Source organism: Canis aureus, chromosome 21 (genome assembly GCF_053574225.1).
Source record: "Canis aureus isolate CA01 chromosome 21, VMU_Caureus_v.1.0, whole genome shotgun sequence".
Lineage (NCBI taxonomy): Eukaryota > Metazoa > Chordata > Mammalia > Carnivora > Canidae > Canis > Canis aureus.
In genome coordinates, this window is record NC_135631.1 from 14,941,046 (window position 1) to 14,967,861 (window position 26,816).

Genomic DNA, 26,816 nt, shown 5'->3' on the forward strand with positions numbered 1-26,816 from the left:
CTAGGTGGACTGATCAGCCACACATTATTATATGTTCTGTGGTAACACATAGATATGTGAAGTATCTATTGCTATCCACAGTGGTAGAAGCACTATTTTTAAGGTCCAGAGAAAAGACCCAAGAAGTAAGTCTTTAAAACAACCAAGGCATATTCAGTAAAAATTCATGTTATTTATTTAAGTATAGCTAATGCTTAAATATGATATATTTTCATTGGAAGAGGTCTGAATTAAGCTGGCAAAAATGAATCTAGCCAGTGTATATAAAATATGTTTGGTTTTAGTATTATAGCCTGACATGTTTATTGTCCATTTTGCAAATAACAAAGTGGAATATTAAATGCTTTTTAAAAAGTTTTGTTTATTTATTGAGAGAGAGAGAAAACAGGAGAGTGTGTAAGCAGGGGGAAGAGTAGAGGCAGAGAACCTCAAGCAGACGTTATTTTAGTTTAAAATGAACTAATGGATTGATAAGCAACCTTGGCTCATGGGCTATTACTACAGTTACATAGTATTTATATTATGCCAATTTTATAATTACTGTTAGACATTAAATTAGAAAATTTAAAATCACATATCATATCAAGTGTGTTAGAATATAAAAGAATAAAAGCCTATTTTGTTTTGGAAGCTTGATGTAGGCTGTTATGTGTGAATCTTAAAATTATCATAGAAACCGTGTTTGTGCATATTTCTGAAAAAACTCATGCTAAGGGGGGTAAATTTTGGCCACTAAGATATAAAACTGTAATTGTATAGTACTGTAGTATTTTTGTTACTGTAGGATCTTAATTTATTTTTTAATAAAGTAGAGCCATGTTAACTTAGTGGTTTCAGTTATTAAAGCCTTGTAACATGCTGTCAGTTTTTATAGTTATAAAATCTTTGATGACTTAAACTGTGGAGAATAGTTTGTATACTTAATTTCTACATGTGAATAATTTAACTAATAGATTTATCCTAGTAAAATCCAACACTAGGATTGATAAGATACTCTTTCCTTCAGAAAGTAAGGATTAAAAAATAATAACTGGATATAGACTGCCTTATATCCTTATGTTCTTCAACTGGTATGGCTTTGTCAATCTAGAGCTTCAACAGTGATAGAACTCCTGAACCAAATGGAGTAGTCATGTGAATGAGGCATGTGGACTATTCATCATACCTGGCTTCTAAGGAAACCTCAGTCTTCTTCTGCACTTATCCTCACCCCCTGCAAAAACTATGGGAATGGAATCAACTTGTCTATATTTGGGACTTAGTAATTCTGTAATTCTCCTGAACACTGAATAACCCAAAAGTTTGGGTTTGTATCTGTAGCTGTACAAGTCTTTTCTCATTTAATTTTGTCCTTACTGTTAGATGTAGGGTTTCTGAGGAATCAGGGCTTTTATTCTTTTTGAATTTTCTTTTTTTTTTTTTTTGAATTTTCTTTTTTACTGAGATGTGCTCTGTGTTTACTTGTTATGATTTCCTCAAATGCCTCCTCAGTGACCACTGGAAGGCTCACAGGATTTGGCTTCTAGCTCTCTCTCACTAAAGGAGACCTTTCTGAATATGATTTTTCAAAGAAAACTAACATCACTTAATTATCACATTAATGTTTTTTTTACCTGTGAATATTCATTTCTTAAACATAATTTCTCCTTCCTGATTTGATACTTCTTTCATTTTCTACCTGTCCCCCCCCAGCTTTCTGCTTGCATCTCGACAAGATACATTTCCTCATAGGTAAATATTACTACTCATATGTAATAAAATAGGCATACAACCTTATTCTATGCACAAAAAGGGGTTCATGAGTTATAGGTGCAATATTCTTTTATCCAGAACTTTATCTATAATTCTTGTCAAAATGACAAAGATCCAGATGATTTGTTCTGATGCAATTTAACAGTGAAACATTCAAGAACATTAATAATACTGTAATTTGTTGAGCTTTTACCTAGTGCCAGGCATATTCTAGGTGCTTTATTTATTAATAAAACAACAGGCTTAGGAGGTAGAAACTATTATTATCCTCATTCCAAAATTCATGAAACTGAGTCCCAGAGAGTTTAAGTTGCCCAAGGTCATCTAAATGGTAAGTGTTGGAGCTGGGATTCCAACACAGACAGTCCAGCTCCAGAGTCCACTTTTATTCACTACCATGTTATGCTCTCTCCAAGGATGTTTTGGGTCTTAAATGGGTACACTGAATGAGAAACTTGTAGTCATTATTTGGTCTTTACAATGATCAAATCCCATTTACCACTGGCTAGCATTTTTCAGGGAATAGTGGTTAAGCTTGGAAATTTTTATTTAATTATAAAAATATGAAAAAAAAAAGAGAAAAATGTCAGCAGAATAGAAGAGACGAGACTGCATGAAAAGTATTGCAGAGAGTTCGACTGGAAAGGATTCTGCGATCACCTAGTTCAATCATTTTATTTTCCAGCAAACAGACTGAGACAGGATGTAATTATAGTTAGAAGATGACTCAAGCTCATGCCTTCTCACCCTGGCTTAGAGTTTTCCCCTGAGTGTGCTGCTTTTTACAACCTGGGCACTGAAGTTCTATTTTTTTTTCTTAAGATTTTATTTATTTATTTGAAAGAGATAGAACACAAGCAGGGTGATGGGCAAAGGGAGAGGGAGAAACAGACTCCCTGCTGAGCACTGAGCTCTGTGGCCAGGCTGGATCTAAGGACCCTGAGATTATGACCTGAGCTAAAGTTAGATGCTTCCCGGAGCCACCCAGGCACCCGAAAGTTCTATTTTTGAGCACTCTCGGTATCCAAGAAGCACTATAAATAAAACCATGCCCTATTTTCCCCTACCTTTTTTTTCAGGGACTGTTTTTCTTGTCTCACTATGTCGTTTACCCCAAGGGTTTTGAAAAAAAAAAAAAAAAAAAAACCAAGTTAATGTAACAATTTGTAAAAATTGCAAGTCAGTTCAGTTCCATTCAAATATATTTGCTGAAAATCTAGATAGTGTGTGTGGGTTTTTTTTTTTTAATAGTGTATATGTGTTAAGAGTTGTGCAGTAGGCAAAGATTAAAGGGTGATAAATCTCAACTCTTAAAAAGCTAATAGAGAATCAGACTCCCGTGATAGAGAGTGATATGCTAAATAATTTTGTAGTTGTTTGGTACAGCTCAGTCTAGTCATTATGTCAAAGTCTAGTCTGAACAACTAACAGTGAAATATCATAGTATTAAGTGAATTATTCCAGAAAAGCTGCTATTTTTGGTGCTAGATAAATCACAGTGTAAAGGTACTTACTCACTGCAAATATTACCACTTCAAAGGACTGACTCTATGCTGATTTGTGTAGAGTTTATTGCCACCACCAGAAAGTAAGTTTCTGGAGAGCAGGAATCCTTTCCTTTTTTGTGGCTGCTGACTTCTGTGCCAAGGGCTGACATATTTTAAATAAGGCTATAATAAATATATGATGAGATTTAGGCTTTTGATTGCTCTTTTCTATAAATGATCCACTAAGACTTAGAGAAAGAAATTCTTACTTGTAGGCCAACAAAATCATCTGAAGAGAAATAGAATTGTCAAGGGAAAGTGTAATGGGCTTTTTGGAAGAAGAACTCAATAGGTATCACTAAATGTTTATTGCATGTAAACTGCTGTAGAAAAAGATATAATGATGAAGACGTATTCTTAACAATGGACATATTTAAGGTCATGTTCATGATTTCATTACAGGTCCTGTTCTCAGCTCTCAACCTTGAAACAGGCCTTATAGAAAGCGTACATGGGAAATAATAATAATGTGACAGAATTTGTCCTCCTTGGCCTCACTCAGGATCCTGAGGGGCAGAAAGCATTATTTGTCATGATTTTACTCATCTACATTGTGACAATGGTGGGCAACCTACTCATTGTAGTGACTGTTTTTGGCAGCCCCTCTCTGGGCTCCCCCATGTACTTTTTCCTTGCCTATCTGTCACTAATGGATGCTGTTTATTCCACTGTCATTTCACCCAAATTGATTATAGACTTACTCTGTGACAAAAAGACAATTTCTTTCCCAGCTTGCATGGGTCAGCTCTTTCTAGAACACTTCTTTGGGGGTTCTGAGGTCTTCCTTCTGGTCATGATGGCCTATGATCGCTATGTGGCCATCTGTAGGCCACTGCATTACCTGACTGTTATGAATCGACAGGTTTGCATCCTGCTGATAGTGGTGGCCTGGATTGGAGGTCTTGTGCACTCTATGGTTCAGCTTCTCTTTGTGTACAGCCTCCCATTTTGTGGCCCCAATGTCATTGATCACTTTATCTGTGACATGTACCCATTATTAGAACTTGCCTGCACTGACACCTACTTAATAGGCCTCACTGTGATTGCCAACGGTGGAGCAATCTGTATGGTCATCTTTATCCTTCTACTCATCTCCTATGGAGTCATTCTAAATTCTCTTAAAAGTCACAGTCCAGAAGGGAGGCGCAAAGCCCTGTCTACCTGCAGTTCCCACACCACAGTGGTTGTCCTTTTTTTTGTTCCCTGCATTTTCATGTATGTTAGACCTGTTTCTAACTTGCCCATTGATAAGTCTGTAACTCTGGTTTATACAGTTATCACTCCCATGTTAAATCCTTTAATATATACCTTGAGAAATTCAGAGATGAAAAATGCTATGGAAAAATTCTGGTGTAAAAATTTAACAAAAGGTAGAATAAGAATGTGTCACCTAAACTGAATACGCTTATTTTAATTCTAAAGCAAGAAAAAAGGTAAAATTCTAACAATGGATTTAGCCAATTCAATGGATTCTCTAGAGATATTTCTTTTTATTTTATACAAAGTCATCAAAAAATAGAATAAATTATCTTTTGAAGTAAGAATCAATCTGATAGGTAAAAGGGTGGATAAAAGGCACAGGTTGGGAGTGAATGGGTGACGGGCACTGGGTGTTATTCTGTATGTTAGTAAATTGAACACCAATAAAAAATAAATTAAAAAAAAAGGCACAGGTATTTTTCCAATTATAAGTAAAAATAAAATTAATTTCACTTTGTAGCCTTATTTTTCTTGGCTCATATCAAAATGGGTATTTAGAAATGAATTTTTAAGTTTAAAATGTGAAAAGCAATTACCTTTGAAAATTTACTCTCACCTAAATTAATGAGAAAACAATTTGGCTAATACTTAGAATAAGTTACTGGGGCCAAAAGAGTGGTTTCTAGATTTTAATGTTCATTATTCTATCAGTGTGGCAACCTTCTGTACCTGCATTGTGCATCCTGCCTTTAAAATTCCTCAGGTCAGTGCTTATGCTTCTGCAGTTCAAGACATTTATATGGAGGATGATATAGTGTTTGGTTAGACACTATCAGTGAGCAATTTTGTTAAATGGGATGTTGGATGTTTTCACATGTTGGGATGAAACTGTGTGGGATAGTTAATGATAAAAACAGATTCTAGTTCTCGATCTGAGCGCAGAAAACCATACTCATCCAAATTATAAACATATTTTTATCCTTTCCTCCATTAGTTATTAGGTACATTTTTGCAATTCTTCAAAGAAGAGATAGAACTGTTTATTTTGTTTTCATGATACTGAAGATATGGGTAAAGAAAGAGGATGAGCACAGGGTGTTATTCTATATGTTGGCAAATTGAACACCAATAAAACATTATTAAAAAAAAGAAATGCATTATTTTGCATAGCAATATGTTTCCCAAAAGTTGTATTCAATTTAAATACTTTGTACTTATAGACTTAGCAATGTTTTCTTTGGTCTAAACAAAATTTGTTTTTCACAGTCATGCAAAAAATACCGATAACAGGTTTTTCTGTCTGCAGTCCATCCTGGAACACTGTAAACTAGGAAGAAGGGGCAGCTGGGGTGGCTCAGTGGTTTACCACTGCCTTCAGCCCAGGGTGTGGTCCTGGAGCCCCGGATTGAGTCCCACATCCGGCTCCCTGCGTGGAGCCCGGTTCTCCCTCTGCCTGTGTTTTTACCTCTCTCTGTGTGTCTCTCATGAATAAATAAATAAAATCTTAAAAAAAAAAAAACTAGGAAGAAAATCAAACTGCTTTCATTGTAACATGGAGTATCATCTATGATTTATAAGAATTTTCTAACTAAAAAAACTCTAGAACTTTTATTTTAAAATTTTATTAAGCATTTTTTTCATGCATATTTTTTTAATTTATTTTTTATTGGTGTTCAATTTACTAACATACAGAATAACCCCCAGTGCCCGTCACCCATTAACTCCCACCCCCCCGCCCTTCTCCCCTTCCACCACCCCTAGTTCGTTTCCCAGAGTTAGCAGTAATATATGCAATTAACTTTTAAATATTGTAGTCTCTTAGAAGAGCTAGAAAAAAAGACAAAAACAAAACCCAAGACCAGTAGAAGGGAAGAAATAATAAAGATTAGAGTAGAATAATAAAGATTAGAGTAGAAATATAGTATGATTCAGTCTTTTTTAGATTTGTAATATATATTATGTCTCTATTTATGAGATTTAACCAGGGCGTTCTTCAGTACGTACTTGAAGAAAATGTGTATTCTATTTTTCCTGGATGGAATGTGATATCTATATGTATATATCTAAAAGATAATATATATCTTTTAGAACCATGTATTCTGAAATATGCTTCAAGCAAAAATGTTATTGTTGAAAAAAGAACTTAACTGAGGGTACTCATTTAAAATAAAGATTGTCAGAGAAAAGGTGTTTGGAGAGAATGGGTGAAGGGGATTAAGAGTACATTTATCATGATGAGCACTGAGTAATAACATTTAGAATTGTTGAATCAGTATATAATACAGTGACACTAATATAACACTATATGTTAACTATAAAAATAAAAAACAATAATATATCTATATATATCCTGAGCTCATTCTTTGAAAAGATCAACAAAATTGATAAGCCTCTAGCCAGCCTCATCAAACAGAAAAGAGGAAGAGAGGATTCAAATACAATCAGAAATGAAAGACCAAAAAAAAAAAAAAAAAAAAAAAAAGAAAAGAAAAGAAAGAGCATAAATAGCAACCAACATGATAGAAAAACACAGGATTATAAGAGAATATTATGAAAATTTATATGCCAACAAATTGGACAATCTAGAAGAAATAGTTACATTCCTAGAAACAAATAACCTTCCATAATTGAATCAGGAAGAAATAGAAAATTTGAACAGGCAAATTACCAGCCATGAAATTGAATCTGTAATTAAAAAAATCCCAACAAATTCCAGAACCAGATAATTTCATAGGTGAGTTCTACCAAACATTTATTATTATTTTTTTTACCAAATATTAAAAGAATTAATACCTATTCTTCTCAAACTATTCCAAATGATAGAAGAAGAAGGAAAACTTCCAAATTCATTCTCTGAGGCTAGCATTACCCTCATACTAAAACCAGATAAAGACACCACACACAAAAAAGAGAACTACAGGCAAACTTGGCTGATGAACATAAATGCCAAAATTCTTAACAAAATATTAGCAAACTGAATCAAACAATACATTAAAAAAATAATTCACCATGATCATTGGGATTTATTTCTGCATTACAAGAGTGGTTCAATATTTACAAATCAATTAATGTGATATATTACATCAACAGAAGAAAAGATAACCATATAATCATTTCAGTAGAAACGGAAAGAACATTTGATAAAGTATAATATCCATCCATGGTAAAAGCCCTCAAGAAGGAGGTTTAGAGGGAACATACCTTTAACATAATGAAGGCCATATATGGAAAACCCATAGTTAACATCATACTCAAACTGAGAGCTTTTTCCCTAAAATCAGAAACAAAATAAGGATGTCCACACTCACCACTTTTATTCAACATATACCGGAAATCCTAGCCACAGCAACTGGACAAGGTAAAGAAATAAAAGGCATCTAATTTGGAAAGGAAGAAGTAAAACTTTCACTATTTGTAGATGACATGGTATTATATATAGGAAATTCTCAAGAATTTCCACCAAAAGCTTCTAGAACTGAAAAATGAATTCAGTAAGGTCACAGGACACAAAATCATTTTACATAAATATGTCGTATTTTATATACTAATAATGAAATAGCAGAGAGAGAAATTAAGAAAACAATTACATATACAATCACACCAATAATAATAAAGTACCTAGGAAAAAACTTAACCAAAAAGATGAAAGACCTGTATTCTGAAAACTATAAAACATTGATAAAAGAAATTCAAGATGACACAAAAAAATGGAAAGACATTCTATGCTTATACATTGTGAGAACAAATATTGTTAAAATGCCAATACTACCCAAAGCAATCTACAGATTTAATGCAATCCCTATCAAAATACCAACATTTTTTCATAGCAATGGAGCAAAGAATCCCAAATTTGTAGAGAACCACAAAAGACCTCAAATAGCCAAAGCAATGTTGAAAAACAAAAACAAAACTGGAGGTATCATGATCCTTGAATTTAAGATATACTACAAAGCTGTTGCAATGGAAACAGTATAGTATTGGCACAAAAATAGACACACATCAGTAGAATAGAGAGCCTAGAAATAAACCCATGATTATATGGTCAATTAATCTTTGACAAAGGAGGGAAGAATATACAATAAGAAAAAAACAGTCTCTTCAACAAATTGTGTTGGGAAAACTAGATAGCTACATGCAAAAGAATGACACTGGACCACTTTTTTACACCATACACAAAATAAACTCATCAAAGTAGATTAAAGACCTAGATGTGAGTCCTGAAAAGACAAATACCATATGATTTCATTCATATGTGGAATTTATGGAGAAATCAACAAAAGGAGACAAACAAAAAGACAGACTCTCAGAAGTAGAGACCAAACTGATAGTTACCAGCACGGAGGTGCATGTGTGGATGAGTGAAGTAGGTGAAGGGGATTAAGAATACACTTACCATGGTGAGCTGAGTAATGTATAGAATTGTTGAATCGCTATATTGTACACCAGAAACCTGTAGAATATGGTATATTAATTTTATTGGAATTTTTAAAAAGCTTTTGGTATTTTTGTGTTGAAATTGCATTGATGTCACTGACAACTGAATCTTCATGTTCTGAATATAACAACTCTGTACTCATCTAGGTTTTAACGCTCTTAAAATTTGGTAAAATTTTATAAAATTTTAATATCTCTTTTGATAAATTTATTTATGTTTTTATTGCTTTTTCCCACATACCTACTGAAATTAGATTTTATAAATATTTGTAATTTTTATAATATAAGCCAAATTATATCTCACTGCAAGTCAACAATTTACATTCATTTTGTTAGCAGCACTGTATTTTACCATTGGCACTTCTCTTTTGAAGTGCCTCTTCACGTACTTTAATTTATTTGGCATATTCACAATGTTTTATTGACTTAAAAGCGATTTTTTCATAATGCAAAACTTAAAAGTTTTTCCTAGTGTTTTGGTAGTGTGAGTGGTTGTACTTTTTCTTTCAGTGTTGTCAGAATTGCTGCATTTTTATTTCAAGCTCATATAACAATCCATAAATATTTTCTTCTAGTTTATTTATATTTACAGCTTTGAGTATAAATAAGCTTGCATGTGTGGGAGTTTTAGAGAAAAAAAGAATATGTGTGTGTGTGTGTATGCACATATATCTTAAGAATTTAAATATACTTTTCAAATGGATTTTTGTTGCCTTAAATCCAGTATTTCAACATGTTAAAAAAGTCCAGTGTATTTCCCTAATCTGATATGTCAGGCTTATTATATATCCAAATATCTATGTATCTCCTTTGGTTGGCTGGTTATTTGTAAGCCAATATCTTTTATTTTAGGTCATGTGAGTAGATTTTGATGTCTGATAAGAAGCCTATCACCCAATACTCTTATTAAAAACAACATTTTCTGTTTTGAACAATTATTACCCACATAAGTATTAGATCCAGTTCAGAGGTCTTAGAAAGAAACCTATTTAGGTTTTGTTTGACAATATATTCAATGTCCAACTAATTTGGAAAAGCTCTACTAGCTTCTTTTTTTTTTGAAAGATTTTATTTATTTATTCATGAGACACACAGAGAGAGGCAGAGACACAGGCAGAGGGAGAAGCAGGCTCCATGCAGGGAGCCTGAGTGGGACTTGACATGGGACTTGATCTTGAGTCTCCAGGACCACACCCTGAGTGGAAGGCAGGTACTAAACCGTTGAGCCATCCAGGGATCCCCAAGCCCTGCTATCTTGATCACATTGAATCATTCTATCTGGGAACATGAAAAAAATCTCTGTTTTTATTTAGGTCTTAAGTATATCTATATTTTTCTCATATGGATCTTCCTTTTTTTTTCTAGTTGATTTCCATATATTTTGTGATTTGGGTTGCATTAATGAGAGATACCCTTTCTACATTATATTTTCTAAATAATTATGACTACTATTTACTAAAAGTATTTATCAGTGTAATCTTGAATTCAGCCACTTTACTGATTTATCTCATTTAAAATGATAGATTTCAGTTAATTCTGGATTTGCTACATACATGATGCTAATATTTTAATGATTTTTCTTTCTAATATTTTGTATCATATTATATTATTGTAATAACATAGGAAAAATGGGATAACTGAATAAAGGAAATCTAGACTCATTCTTAGGTTCAATAGGAATGCCTGTGGTATTTTCTAGTTAAAAATTTCTTCATTAGAGGCATCTGGGTGGCTCAGATGGTTTAGTATCTGCCTTCAGTTTGAGTCATGATCTCAGGATCCTGGAATTGAGCCCCATTTTAGGGCTCCCTGCTCCCCACTCAGTGGAGTCTTCTTCTCTCTTTCTGCCTCTCCTCCTGCTTGTGCTCTTTGTCTATCTCTTAAATAAATAAATAAAATATTAAAACAAAATAAAAATATCTTCATTAAAGAGAGGTGGTGACTCCATGCCCTCTTCATTTCTCTCTTTCTCTCTCTTTTTCTTTTAGGAGCCAGATATTGAAGAATAGAACATTCAAAAGGAATCACTTATCCTAAGGAAGTTGGAGACTTCACCATGCACGGTCAGGGGAAGGAACAGGCTCAGAAAAGACCCCAAAACCCTTAAGTTTGCACCTTAGGCTGCTTCTTAGCACAGAGATAATCTATAACAGTAAAAAAAAAGAAACCAATATAATAACAAAACCAAACCAAACCAAAAAGAAACCCCCAAAACAGCAAACCTGGGAAAGGGAGGAGAATCTGATCTCCAGAATTACTACATTATTAGATTCAAATGTCTAGTTTTCAGCATAAAATCTGGAAACATAGGAAAAAAACCGGAAAATACGGCTCATTCAAAGGAAAAAAATAAACCAATAGAAATTGTCTCTAAAATCTCTGAGGACTGGACGGGACTTGAACACACTGTTTTAGAGATGCTCAAAGAAGTAAAGGACGTATGACAAAGGCCAAGAAAAGGAAGATAAAGGAAAGGTCAAGGTCATGAATAAAATGGAAATATCAATAAAGAGATAGAAAACTTCCATATCAATAAACCTCAATAAGGAAATAATATATTTTTCAGATGATGTACACAGAAATTCAGATTTAAAGACCTGACATTGTTATGTAAAAGACATCTGAATATCAAGTGTCAAATAGTTCTGGATTTAGTTTTTTTTTTTTTTTCTTATATTACTTCACAATAGTCTCTTTCAAATCAGATGTCCTGATCACCTGTTTCTGTATTTCTTTTTAAGACAGATTCTCCTCTTTTGGGCAAAACTTCTGGGTTTGAATTTTGTATGTGGGTGTTATCTCCTCCAAATTAAATGAAAGCTTTTAGTGTCTTGATTACCAATAATATTGTGCCATTGTGCATGTCTTTTATATGCAGAGACTTAGGCTTTTTACTTCACTACAGTGCCCTCTTCAACTTGAGAATTTCAGATATATGCTGATTAATTGAAAATAAATAATTCTGGTTCTTGCAACATTATATTTTTGCTATTAATAAATGACATGCTCCCTGCTGTTAGATTGCTGTTTTTTTCCATTTAATTCTCTTGAAGTGATTGGCCAGGAGAAGCCTCTGAAAACGTGGATCATGTGGAAGGCCTCCATTCTCGAGAGTATGAATCCTCAGTGAGTTTAATTTTGAACAAACAGCCTTGGAGACACACTATTTTAACAACTCAGTGAAGTAATTTGTTCATTCTTGATTTAGTGCTCCATCATATATTTCCTTACCTGGGAGATTTCTCCTTGGGGATTAATGTTGTTGTCAATATATTAAAAAGAAAGCCATTACATTATTGGTCATGGATCAGATTAAAACAGTTGTGTAAATGCTTTCAGAAATATCCCAAACAATCCAAAATATCCATTTCTTTGATTATCCAGATCTCTGCATTATGAACTAAAAATGCTATTAAAGGTTTATTCAATTAATTTGTTTAGTTAAATATAATAATGAAATTTTACATTTGATTTTTGGTACATAATTCAATGATGGCTTTCAAATTCAATAATTCATCAGTCATATCAGCTGTGTATTCTTGAAGTGAGCTCTGGATAATTCCATAATCCAAACTGTTAAATGTTTATGAAAGTTGAAGATGGTCATGCTTTGTGAAGGCAAAGGGGGAAAAATTGTTATGTGACAAAGCATTTCTGGCTGCAGTAACAAAGTGTGTCCTGATATTTTTTCTGCAGTCACACTGGGGTTGATGCTGAGTTATCTTCATCCAATTAAGCCGTCATCTTCCAGAACCAGAGATAGAATTGCAGAAGTGTGGATTTGGAACAAATGACCATAGAGGAAACAGAAAACCCAGGTAACATACTCAGAAAAACTCTTCATATGTTCTCATTCATTTGAGGAATATACATAATAGTGAAAGGGAATATAAGGGAAAGGAGAAGAAATGTGTGGGAAATATCAGAAAGGGAGACAGAACATAAAGACTCCTAACTCTGGGAAAAAAACTAGGGGTGGTGGAAGGGGAGGAGGGCGGGGGGTGGGGGTGAATGGGTGACAGGCATTGAGGGGGGCACTTGACGGGATGAGCACTGGGTGTTATTCTGTATGTTGGTAAGTTGAACACCAATAAAAAATAAATTTATTATTAAAAAAAACTCTTCCCTGTCATAGGAATAGGACAAAATAAACTTATAATAATCCATCTTTCTTAAGGAACAGGTTTACCATTTGATCTAAAATATCTTATGCCAGATGGTCCAGAAATAAGATAGTAAGTACATGCATTTTCCTTATTGTATAAAATATTATTAGAATAATTACAGTGGCAGTAATTTCTCCAACACTTTATTTTAGATTTACTTAATTATATACTGAGAAAAAGAAAACACAACATAACATTACAATACAACCTGATATATATATGGTCATCAAAATAACTTTTTAAGATTGCTTTATATAATTTAAAGAATCTCATAATTAGATTAGAATTTCCAATAAAAAAAAATTTAAAGAATCCAACAATTATTTATTTTATATCAATATATTGGAGATAATAGTAAGGATTACTATAGCTCTTTATAAATTGTTACCTTATACTAGTATCTTTAAATGTTCTGACTCTGTGTAGACATTTTATTTTGTTGTTACTTTTCATTAACGTAATATATACATAGTACATTATTGTGTATTCATTACCACTGTCCATCTCCAGAGCTTTTATCATCATCCCAAACTGAAACTCTGCATCCATTAAACAATAACTCCTCATTTCCTTGGCCCCTTGTAAACACTGTTGTACTTTCTGTCTCTGTGAATATGCCTATTTACTTATGACTATATTTACCTTATAAAAGGGAGACTATAAGATATTTTCCCTTTTATGTCTGGCTAATTCACCTAGCATAGTGTCTTCAGGCTTTATCCATGTTGTAGCATGCATCAGAATTTCTTTCCTTTCTGGGGATCCCTGGGTGGCTCAGCGGTCCTTTCTAAGGCTAAATAATATTCCATTATTTCTACGTTTTGGCTATTGTGAATAATGCTCCTATGAATGCTGGTGTAGAAATGACAGTTTGAATCTCTGCTTCCTATTGTGTGTATTTACCTCTCAAAACTGTTTGATATTTAAATTAATAACTCTTTATTACAAAGGAAAACTCAAAACGAATGTGGAAAGTTGAGGTGAGAGAAATTTAGCTACTTGTTAGATTCATTGACCTGTATTTATACTTTATTAGAAAGTGAATTTTAGTGTTTGTGGAAATGAAAATCATGAATTTTATTAGATATGAGATCTATAAAATGCCAGTATCTATTTCTGTCTATGGGTTAATTATATGGATATTTTCTCATTTTTAGGGTCTTAAAAATATTGTGATTAACATGGACGCATTGTGTTATGCGTCCAGTTGACTTCTTATTTATAAAATGAGAACGCCTTTGATTAAATTTAGATTTAATGATACATTGCAAAGAGGAGAATGAGATATAGAGAAACACAGACAGAGCACTTGTACACAGTGATGCAAATGGTAAAGAAAGGGGGGTTCTGTAATTGTATATGATAATGACCCAGTCAATCCATCCATCCCTCAGAGAATGTTCCTTTGCATTATGAGAGAAGACAGTGGACTTTGGGGAAGCTCATGTAAAACTAATTATAGAGATGTGGCACTAAAGTGACATGGGAAAACAAATAATGGTAAATAACATCTTGAATTTATTTAGCGCTTATTACTTGTTAGACAGTTTTTGGAGAGTTTTATTTGCATTATCATATTTAATCTTTAAAACTACTCTATGTGCTAGATGCCATTATGTTTCATTATGCAGATGATGTGAGTAATTTGCCCAAGGTCACACAGTTGGTAAGTATAGATTCTGAGGCTTAGATGCCAAACCAGAATGGAGAACCTGAGTTCTGATAAAGTACACTGTGGACATCAAGGGACACCCCAGAAAAATTATGAAACAAAACAAAACAAAACTCACAAAGACTATATATGGGATAGCTAATCAACTCTCTCTGATTGTTATTATTCTGTGTTTGTTCCCAAAGTCTATTCAACCACATTCAGATTTTAGAGGTAGCATTTTTCCTTTACTATGAAGTAACTGACTTGGGAAAACGTGATAGTTCTTTAAAATGTATCTTTTTACATTTAAAAAATTTTTAAAAAGGTTTTATGTGTTTATTTGAGGGAGAGAAAGAGAGCAAGTGCAGGTGCCTGTAAGCACCTGTGCAGGAGTGAGTAGGCACGGGGGTGGGGGTAAGCAAGATGGAGGGGGAGAAGGAGGAGAAGAGGTAGAAGGAGAGGGGGAAGCAATCTGCTCATTTAGCAGGAAGTCAGGCAGAAGGCTTGATTCTAGGACCCTGGATGGTAAGCTGAGCCAGAGGTGGATGTTTCACTGACTGAGCCATCCAGGTACCCATATATGTATCTTTGTTTATAATTGGATGATCAGATTAGGTGTTTATTAAGACCTCAAAATTTTTGCTGCATCATTTTTATGGTCACTACTCGATCATTAAAAGAAATGCTTGCTTATGTGGGGAACAGATTTTACTATAGACTGCTAAATAGAAACATATTCAGATATGTATTGTGATCATATTTTTCAAAAAGATCTGGACTAGACTCAAAATTTCAGAGTCCATAATTTCCAGTATTTTGCTGATTTGAAAGTCTTTCCCAGTATCTTACACTTTGCATACAATAGACATGGGCTGTTTTTCTGCTTTATGTTGAGCTTCACATAGTGTAGATCTTAATTTATGTTACTTCTCATTGTGGGATAGTTATCATAGATTTAAGTTTTTGGATCATTACTCAATGATTTATTTGTTCTCATTGATTGTGTTAAGAAATTTGAAGTATCTCATGAATGTTGGAAGCAGATATATTTATTTTTAATAAAATACTGCATTGGTAAAGTATAGAGTTTTGTATCATTTTGAGTCAAATCACTAGTTTTCAATAGCCTAAAGTAATAATTATGTTCATAAGCACATTTTAATAGTCAAATATTTATCAACCCTTAAAATGCATAAGGTACACATATCGATTCTGGTGATATGTGTACCTTTATTAAAAAGATGTGTTTACTCTCTGGGCAGATCTAATAGATGATGGGAAAACACAGCTAGGGAAAACACAGCTATTAACAAATGAGTGCTACAGGACAAGGGGTTGGATTCTCCTAATGGAAGTTACCTCTTGAATGCTCACACAATCCCTATGAATTGTGAGTATTTGCCATTATAAATGCAGACACAGCTTTATAACTGTGAGTGAAGATATTTATGTATGCAATGAACTGCTGGAAGCTCCAAAGATGGAACTCCTTTAAGTAGCTAGTCTCTTCTGATATCTTAAAGTTCAGAATTTGGTTTTCTGGAAGTATAAAACTTCTGAAGGGTGAGTCCTGTATTGATGCTGGATCACTCTCCAGTCTAACTCTGGATTGAAAGTTCAGGAAATCTGAAACTCCTCTACTTCCAATTTAGTTCCCCCAAACCAAACTTGATCAATTACAAAGCTTATGTCATTCAGTTCATTTATGGTTTTCGCCGGTTCCTATCTGCCTTTTCTGTTTTCTCTTATTTTCTCTCTTCTATGTTTATATTCTCCCTCTGATTTTGAGTACAAATTAGCTTGTCTAGAAGCATAAAGAATAAAATAATCTCATTTCCTTCACAAATGATAGTCTACAAATATAGATGTTATAATGGAGCACATTTAAAATAATCCTGCCAAAACAAAATTGCACCCATTACATGTACAGTTGGCATTGGATGGCATCTGATAGTCTTCATGAATAATTTATTTTCCTTAGGTAAGAAGGAATGTCTTGTATTCCACATAGACTCAGATAATCAAGAACTAACAGTATGAACAAAATATCTGGTCTAGTCGATTCATCACTTTAATAATCAAATAACCTTTAACACATGCTAATTCACCCTGAGTATTGTAAAGCTGGTCTACCACGAAGTACTAGCATATTCTTTAAGATACAGTTTTTAATGACCAGAATTCAGAAACTTAAACATCTGAGAAGATTATAACCTTTCCAATTAAGAACATGCATTTTCCCAAGATGATTGAGCAAAATCAATTGATGTTTTGAGATTTTTAGTATAGAATGTTTGCTATGATATCATGATTCTGCCTAAAATCTTTATGATTGCATTCTAAATTGAGCTATGGTTAACAATAATCAATTCTAAACAGTTTTGGAAAGTAGGGAAAATGTCTATGTAGTACCTATTTACTTAGATTTGCACTATTCATTTTTCTACCCAATAATCTAGCTTGTAATAAATTTCAGTTCAGTTTGTATGCTTATGTGTGTGTATTTTCAAACAAAATGTTGCTTATGTTGTACTTTCTTGAGTGGGAAGAATTTAATATACTGATCTCATTTGGTTTCTTACATGCTTAAAATTCAGCTGAATTAAATAAAGTTAATAAGCCTTTAAGGGGCATTCATGGTATGTCTGGTTCTCTCACTTCTGCAGGTGACTTATTTTTCAATATTTGGAGCTCATAGTGAAGCAACTCAGAAAGGCAGTTATCTAAATTCAAATTATCACTTTATGCTCCATGAACTAGGTATTATTATGTAAATAAGGTTATTAGAGATGAGATTATTTCCATGGTGGATCTCAGAAGGCCAAGAAAGCATTCAAGATAAAAATAAATGACATATAACATGCAGATTGCAGTAATTGTGAACAGGATTCTGGAGAAAGACCTTCTTTGTTGTTTGGTAGGTCATGTCACAGATATGCCCACTTGAATGTACCTCCCACATAGAAAATTGGTCTCCTCATTGTAGTTGATGCAAGAAATTTGTGGAAATGAAAGCAAAAACTGTGACTGGTGATTCTAAACTCTCATATTCTAGAAAGTCACCCTGTGTGAGGCTCTGTGGGGCAAACATTGTTGAGTCAGGTAGCCATTTTTGACATAAAGCTTGTGATCCTCTCAAATTCATTATGGCTCTTTTGTTTGCAGCTTCTGACACCAGAATTCAAGGCCTTCCAAAGAACATATGGGAAATAGAAACAATGTGACAGAGTTTGTCCTCCTGGGGCTCACACAGGACCTGGAGGGGCAAAAATTTCTGTTTATCCCATTCTTACTCATCTACATTGTGACAATAGTGGGTAATTTGCTTATCATGGTGACCATTATGGCCAGCCAGTCTCTGGGTTCTCCCATGTATTTCTTTCTGGCTTATTTGTCATTTATAGATGCTACTTATTCTACTGTCATTGCTCCCAAGATGATTGCAGACTTGCTCTATGAGAAGAAGACTATTTCCTTCCAGGCTTGTATGACTCAAGTCTTTCTAGATCACTTATTTGCTGGTGCTGAAGTCATTCTTCTGGTGGTGATGGCCTATGACCGATATGTGGCCATCTGTAAACCACTTCATTATCTAATCATCATGAATCGGAGGACATGTGTTCTTATGCTGCTAGGGGCCTGGACTGGAGGCTTCCTGCACTCATTGGTTCAATTTCTTTTTATTTATCAGCTCCCTTTCTGTGGCCCCAATGTCATTGACAACTTCGTGTGTGATATGTATCCCTTATTGAAACTTGCTTGCACCAATACCTACCTCATTGGAATTTCTATGATAGCTAATGGAGGAGCCATTTGCACTGCCATTTTCTTCATTCTTCTAGTTTCCTATGGGATCATATTATACTCCCTTAAGACTCATAGTTTAGATGGGAAACTCAAAGCCTTCTACACCTGTGCATCCCATATAACTGTGGTTATTTTATTCTTTGTTCCCTGTATCTTCCTGTATGCAAGACCTAATACTACCTTTCCCATCGATAAATTCATGACTGTGTTTTTAACATTCATAACTCCCATGCTGAACCCCTTAATCTATACTCTGAGGAATGCAGAAATAAAAAATGCCATGTGGAAACTTTGGAGTAAAAACGTGACCTTAGTTGATAGAGAGTTGTATTGCTCATGCAAAATATGATACTACTCTTTTACAGAATCAAGACTATTTTCACTATCAGTGATTATATCTCAAAAATTATCTCCTTGGGTTAGTTAAACCTATTTATTCTGAAACAGCTATATAAATTAATCTTTATTGAATTGGAGTATGTTATAACCCTTACAAAGCAAGAGAATTGTGTGAGTTTAATCCCTGACATATGTAATCATGTCGTGTTAAGATTCTTCAATGGGCATCAATTTTTGGTTTTATTTCAAGTTTTTGTTTGTGGGGTATGGTACCTCCATGGAACATAAAAATATAGAACTTATTCTCTTTTAGTTCAACAGAGTGAAATTTTAAAATTAAAAATTCACATTGTTAAAAAAAAGCTTTAACTAACAATAAAAATAAATATCTTGGTCAAATTAATTAATTTGAAATTTCACTGCACATATTCATAGTTGAGGATAGATCTATGAGAAGTGAACTTTATTAGCTTTATACTGTGATGGTAGCATAAGTTGATTTTGTATATTTGAGTTAAGTTTTAGACAGAAAAATTAAATTATTCAACCCATTGTGTACATCTATATCAAATGGTCTCTTCTGGTAATTGAAACACATATTTAAGTCACTCATGTCAGAGTGGAACCCATGGTCTGCCTACATCAAATTCTATTCTCTGGGTATACTTTTTTAAAAATTGCAATAAATGTTAAACCTTTTGGGAATGTGCTTTGTTTTACATATGAATGCCTTTCTCATTCTCTGTAAACTTTGTGTTCTTGACTTAAGTGAGAAGTCAAAGGTACCATTTCTGTTTACAATTGCTCTACAGAAGTTTTGGAGGTTGATTCCTGTATTATGAAGATCGTTTTTCAAGGCCCTTGCATTACACATTACCTTGTTGAGAGGTCAACCCATAACATGGATTGGACATGAAATTGGTATTTTTTGCCCTCATCCTTCTTTCAATTTATAATTGGATCCCGTTAGTGTACTTAGCAATATTAATGCTTCCATTTGTTTAACATGTATTGAATAAATGCTAGACATGAATTTTCATTTGTTCTTCAATGAAGAAATAAAATGTAATCTAGGTATTTTAATCAGAAAGGAATCCAATATAGTGGAAATGCTTCAAAATTACCAGTATAAAAGGAACTGACACCTGGATACTGGTGTGAACTCTGTTGGGATCAAGGATTCACCACCTAAGCTGTGATGCAGAGATGAAGAAGCCTGATTCAGGATGAAAGATGTGTGCATATACTTCTTAAGTTCTTTCCTTGTACTGATTATATATATATGATATATATATATATATCATATATATACTGATTATATATATATGATATATATATGATATATATATATATGATATATATATATGATATATATATATATATAAGTGTTAAAGTTTTGCTTCTTACATTTACATCTTTGACCCATATAGGATATACATTTTCAGGTATGGTGTGAGGTAGAAATATAGTTTCCTTTTTATTCTAAGAATAAATGTTCCCAGCACATTTATTGAATAACCCTTGAATTTCCCACCATGCTGCAACACCTCCACCTTCATATATAAAAAATCCATATATCTATTCTTCTATTTCTTAGCTTTATATATTGTTCAATTAGTTGATCCATGAACAGTAATACAGTACCTAGATTACTGCAATGTTTCAGTTTACTATTGTAACATAAAAAAATCACCCCAAAATTTAGTGGCTGAAAATACCAGCAATCACTTTATTGCTTCAGATAGTTTCAGTGAGTAATGAATTTGGGAGCAGTTCAGAGAGGTACTTCTGTTCAGGGTCTCTCCTGAGATTGCAGGCAGCAATTGGCTGAGCCTGAGGTCATCTGAGAAGTTTCTCCAGTCACATGTCTTGTACCTAAGCCTGCAAGTCTTGAACAGTGGGGACTAGAACAACTGGTATTCCTTGAGATCGTAAGGAGGATGTGGCCCTAATATGATAGGAGATCATATGATAGGATGTGTCCTTGTAAGGAGAGGAAGGAACAGTAGAGTTCACTCCCTCAAATGTGTGCACAGAAGAGAAGCCATATGAGTATAGTGGGAGAAGGTGGACCATCTACAAACCCAGAACAGAGACCTCACTAGAAACCAACCCTGTTGCGACCTAGATCTTGGACTCCAGCCTCCAAGACTTGGGAAAATCAATGTCTGTTTAAGCCTCTCAGTCTGTAGTATTTTGTTATGACAGTAGAAATAGATTCATGATGATGATGATGATAAATAATCTAGATTTGGTGAATAAAGCCTTGAATTGAATTACCATAATTCAATTCAGGAAGATTGTAGCTTCTCATCCAATCACCAGATATGAAAAATTTCTAAAACTAGCACTTTTTAAATGAGTGAATCATCACAAATCTTTGAATAAATACTCCATGATGCCACCAAAATTAAGGGGTGTGTATCTTTCTCTAAGGCATCTGAGACCATTTGCTAGGGTAACTGTGCTCTGGAAAAAGAAAAATACACAAATATTTCTGGAGATACTAGAAATATGTTGCAAACCAATGCACAGAATGCCACTGTGGTCTAGTGGTCAGAAAGCAGATGGAAAGTGAAAGAATATTGACTCAAAGCTATCATAGTGGGCCAGTTCTGCATCCATTATTAGACTACAGACTACATGTATTCTCTAGGAGTACATTTCCATTTTGGATCATTAGTCCCTGGAGTATAGTTTTATGGAATGAAGGACTGAGTAGAACTATTTAGAACTAATTTTCCTCTTCAAAATAGTAAGCAAAAAGCAGTAAGCATATCCTTGGACTACCAAAGAGATTCGATGGACACAGGGAGTGAGACTTAACTACATTCCCATTTAATTTACTTGTTTGGCTTGGGAATAAAATGCAAATTCTAAATATGTGTGGAAAATGGAAGCTTAAATAAATTAGATCAGACTTGAGAGTGCTGAGCAAGAGACATTGGAGGGTCTCTAGACCTTGTGGAAATATGTGATGCCATTGTACATTCCCTCTGTTAAAACACTTCATTCCAAGATTTATTTTGTTGTTTGTGGCTCACTCCTTTTAAGGCTTTTCGTTCTGTATATATGCCAAGTGTTTTCTCCTATGGTTTCCGATATGGTTTTGGAGCTCCAAAGTGTCCTCTTTGTAACTCCTACTAAATTTTTTAAAATTGAGAACTCTGTTCCATTTACTGTAGATGATTAAACCAATATAAATCCAAAGACATTCAGTGGGTTCCTGAAAAAGAAATAAATTAGGCAAGCCAAAAATGTCTTGTTTGAATTACTCTCAACAAATGAGAATATCAGCTATGCCATGTAGGTAAAAGATAAGTAGGTTGAGTTATAAGAAGACTAAATTTTTATCCTTAATTTGTCACTATCTGAATGTGTAATTTGGGAATATTTCTTTCCATCCCTGGATCTCAGTTTCTTCACATGGAAAATAAAAAGTATGGATTAAGTACTTTTCAATAATTAATTCAATCCCCAATGCCTAAGATTACTGACTGACCAAATTCTAGCCCCTCTGTGCTTGAATTTTCAGAAAACTCTCAGAATATAATATGAAATCCAAGATTAGTATTCTTCTTATAGTTACACACAGAAAACACTTTCTAGGGACTTTTGATTGTGGAGAGCTCTAAAATTAGGCAGAGAACATTGTGGAACTGAAATAGTAGAAACTCATTTTGATTCTACCACTTACTAGTTACACCATCCTGGAAAAATAAAAGAAATCATTCTAAGCCTCAGTTTTTCTATCTATGAGTTGGGAATAATGTATTCATTCTTTAGAGTTATTCTGAGATTGAATATGAGAGATTATAAATAATGTACTTGATACCTTCCTTTGATAGTGAATGTAGAGCAAATTAGAAATGGAAAGGGACAGTAATATGTTATTAACTGACTTGACAAAGTAAATAGGTAATAGTAATTCCAAATTCTCCTAAGAGAATTCTCAAAGGAAGAAGTTGATATATTTCAAATTCCCAAGTGTTTTTTTGAATCTATTTGTTAATGTCTCCACAACTTAGAATGAAAATCAGTCTTCTTAAAGCCTTTGTTGAAAGATGGTTGTTAATGAAGGATCATACTACCTATCTTAGTAAGTTTTCACATGGGAGGTAATGTGGGGCTAACGTAAAAATCAGGACTTGAGGCCAGATGAACTTGAATTATATCTTTAGGTCTGTTCCTCATTAACTATATATCCTAGGGTACGAAGTTTTCCTTTTCCATGTCTCAGTTTTCCTTTCTGTAAAAGGAGGAGCATTTCCACCACATATAACTCTTTCTAAAAAAATATTAAATGAGATAATTTACATTTTTTCCATAATGCCTAGCACATATGAAAGCACATATGAAATCAATACCAATTTTTGATTATTACTTATAATAATAATGGCCAACCTTCACACAGAACTTTATAATTACCAAATAATTCACATGTCTTAAAAGTAAGCTTAATTTCCTTAGTCCTTAACCATCTCAGAACTTTAATATTTCTGAGACCACAAAAATAAAAATAGAGATGAGGAAAAGCTATTGGGACGTTCAAAATAGTATTAAAATTTCTTTTAAAAGTATCTTCTCTAAAATTAGAATGACACATAATCATGATTAAAAAAATATAAAATACAAATAGGTAAAAAAAGAAAAAAATAGTTTCAGCATTACAATAAACCTATAAAGTAAGACTGCTTTTGTTCTATTTACTTTCTGCATTTTTTTATGAATAATTTTAAATAATTGTACCTATACCTTTATAGGTACAATTTATACCTATACTCTTTCTAATAAGAGTATAACATTTAACACTATGGTAACTGAGCGTATTTCTTTGAGTTGAAAGATTTTGGAGAAATGTTTCTTTAATTCCTGAAGGCAAAACGGGGTACCTTATTTAAATGCACTGAAATGACTTTTAGCTTTTATTCATTGATTGTGTAGTAGACCTTTCTTGTTTTGATTCCTATGTAGTTTGGTTCTTAATAAGGGAGAATACTGCTGGGAGAGGCACTTTTGGTTGTTATATATGTGTTATTTATTGCATGAGAGAGGCTAGTGAAAACCTCATGGTTACTGGTTGAAGATGTGGCTTCTGATATCACATTTGAAAGCAATCAAAGCAAAAGATTTCTCTCCCCAAGAGTTGAGATGATTTTATTTGATAAAATATAGTAAATAACTGGAACCTCATTGTTTCCAAAATTTTAATCTCTACACAAGAAATAATACTCCTTTGCTTCATGAAGTGATAGAAAATAAACAGTTCTTTCAAGATTAGATATTTAGAATTCTATTCCCTACTTTAAGTATTCACTTAATCTTTAGTGCAAAATCTTGAAGTGCCTAACTCTGTGTACTAGTCACAATGACACGATCCAATGCTCCATCTTCCTGGGTATTCACATTTGGTTATATGGCCTGTCTACATTGAAGTGCAGTTCTCTGACCCTTTGAACGTTTTCTCTCTTTTTCATTAGAATGTTGGTTGTCCATATCATAGATGAGGAGCTCTTTCAGAGCAGGCTCATGTCTTTGTATCTCTCCTTGTAGACCCCCTTCAAGCCACATATTAGGGACTTAACGTGAATCAATGAAAATTTGGGTAGTAATTTTTAGATGCTAATGTTTAGGTGCTAATGTTTAGATGATTTAATTGCAAGAGTAAGCCAGGCACCCAAACAACCATGTTTGTGAGAGATAAAACATTGGAGTTTTAAAAGATTGGATTCTCTCTATCTTTGGCCCACACAGATTTACACAGAAAAAAAAAATTCCTTCCTTAATTTAACTCAGCTATGGTGATAATATCTGTTATAGATCTTTATTTTTTCAGCCTAGGGGCTGTGAAAAGGAGGCTGGTTAGAGTCTTACAATATAGCCATCCTAGTTTCCATATTATCACTTGCAATATTGATAAGCATAGGTAAGTCTCTTCACATTTCCTGGCCCTCTTGGTACCTATTCTTTTACTGGATTATTCTCACCAGTCCTTTTTCAGAAGGGACTGAAGCAGTACTTTCTGGGATCATAAGGGGAGAAATATTATTTGCTCTTTGATTATATACCATTAAAGGTTAAAAGATAAGTCTAGAAAAACAAAATCTGGAGGCATGAAAAGGGGATGAGGAGCAGGGGACCAGTAGAGATCCTTTTTTTTTTTTTTTGGGGTGGGGAGGGAGAGTGCTGAGATAAAAGGTAGGAAAGAATGAGTTCAAAGGGGAGAGTATCTGTGAATGACAACACTTGCAAGAAATCTATTTCTTTTTGTTGGAATTTGACATTCACTTTCAAACTGTAATTGTGTGACAAACACTGCTTTTAACGCCGAGACTAATGAATCTAATGCATAAGGAGTGTGTGTGTGTGTGTGTGTGTGTGTGAAATAGCTTACAAGCAGTCACTTTGGTAAAGAAAGATTCATGCTATGTAGTTAAAAACTATGCAAATAATAGACAAATATTCACATTCTTTTTTTAAATAATTCATTGCTTTGGAAGGTATAGATACAACCTCATAGAAAGAACACTATATTAATAGTCATAGTCAAATGTCACCTTTTGTATCTACTTTGTGTCAGTTACTGACCTAGTAGTGCCTCTGCTCTCACAGATATCCTTTAAGTTGTGTATCTTCATTTTATAGTAAACAGTGAAGAATTTTAGAGGTTAAAAGAATTTTATACAATTATCTTTGCTCTTTATTTCAGTGTAAGGCCAGAGTCACAGCCTACTGACTTACATTGAACAGCTTCCTTACCCTTTCTAATTCTTCATTATTTCATCTGTTAAATAAAGATGATAGCAGCGTCTGACCTCACTGTTGATATAAAGATTAAATATGTCTGGCACTTGATAAACACACAAGCAAATGTTACCTGTGTTAGTGGTGACATCTAGACATGACATTGTCTCAGTAAATGACAACACTATCTTTAGATGATGTTGTCCAAAACACTTTGGAGTAATTTTTACTCTTTTCTCTCTTTAAATCTATGTTAAATTCCTCATCAAATTCTACTGTATCTAATTTTATCCCTTTATAATACATTCACCTCTACTACTACCATCCAGGTCCAAATCACCATCACAATTTGGTTGGCTTATTTCAATAACCTTCTAACTAGTCTTCTTCTATACTTGCTCATTTTTTTAAAGGTTTTATTTATTTACTCATGAGAGACACAGAGAGAGAAGCAGAGACATAGCCAGGGGGAGAAGCAGGCTCCACGCAGGGAGCCCAGTGTGGGACTCAATCCCAGGACCCCGGAATCACGACCTGAGCCAAAGGCAGACGATCAACCACTGGGCCACCCAGGTGCCCCTAAAAGAAATACATAGGGTAAGAGAGGGAAAACTAAATGGGAAGTCATCAGAGAGGGAGAAATACCATGAGAGACTCTTAAGTATAGAAAACAGTGGGTTGTTGGAGGGGAGGTGGGTTGGGGGATGGGGTAATTGGGTGATGGGCATTAAGAAGGGCTTGTAATTTGATGAGCACTGGGTGTTATACACAACTGATAAATTATTAAACATTACATCTGAAATTATCTACTTATATGTTGGCTAATTGAATTTAAATAAAAAATGAAATAAATAAAGTTCATTTTTGACAAAAAATATTGTGTAAAACAGAAATGTAACATAAAGATTACTAGACATCTTCAGTGGAAGTCTATGTGTTATCTATGGCACTCTCTGGGATTATATGATTCTATGGGATTTATGTCTTTTATTGCCTTCAGCTATTTTACAACTCTTTAAATGTATAAAACTGATAATAGCACTACAACTCTGGTCCATAAAAATGCAAATGTTGTTTGGTGAAAGGTTGATTAATTTCCCTGACCATTACAGATAAAGTCAGTTTTGCATTTAATTTGTAAATCAATTATACATCCCTGATTGAATAATGTAA

General features: G+C 33.8%; 2 protein-coding genes and 1 long non-coding RNA gene across 3 annotated transcripts; all 3 read left to right on the forward strand.

The window, feature by feature from the left end:
- Window positions 1–10: 10 nt before the first annotated feature.
- On the forward strand, window positions 11–13,168 carry LOC144293255 (uncharacterized). Its single transcript, XR_013360647.1, has 5 exons — window positions 11–125; window positions 10,922–10,996; window positions 11,987–12,059; window positions 12,630–12,751; window positions 13,111–13,168. It is a non-coding gene; the product is annotated as an uncharacterized LOC144293255 (long non-coding RNA).
- On the forward strand, window positions 3,751–4,698 carry LOC144293254 (olfactory receptor 4A5-like). The gene has a single exon (XM_077864343.1). It carries the CDS (start codon window positions 3,751–3,753, stop codon window positions 4,696–4,698), a length of 948 nt encoding a protein of 315 aa, XP_077720469.1.
- Window positions 13,169–17,941: 4,773 nt separating the features above from the next.
- On the forward strand, window positions 17,942–19,418 carry LOC144293256 (olfactory receptor 4A15-like). The gene has a single exon (XM_077864344.1). The coding sequence runs from the start codon at window positions 17,956–17,958 to the stop codon at window positions 18,907–18,909; it is 954 nt and encodes a 317-aa protein (XP_077720470.1). The 5' UTR covers window positions 17,942–17,955; the 3' UTR covers window positions 18,910–19,418.
- The last annotated feature ends 7,398 nt before the right edge of the window (window positions 19,419–26,816 follow it).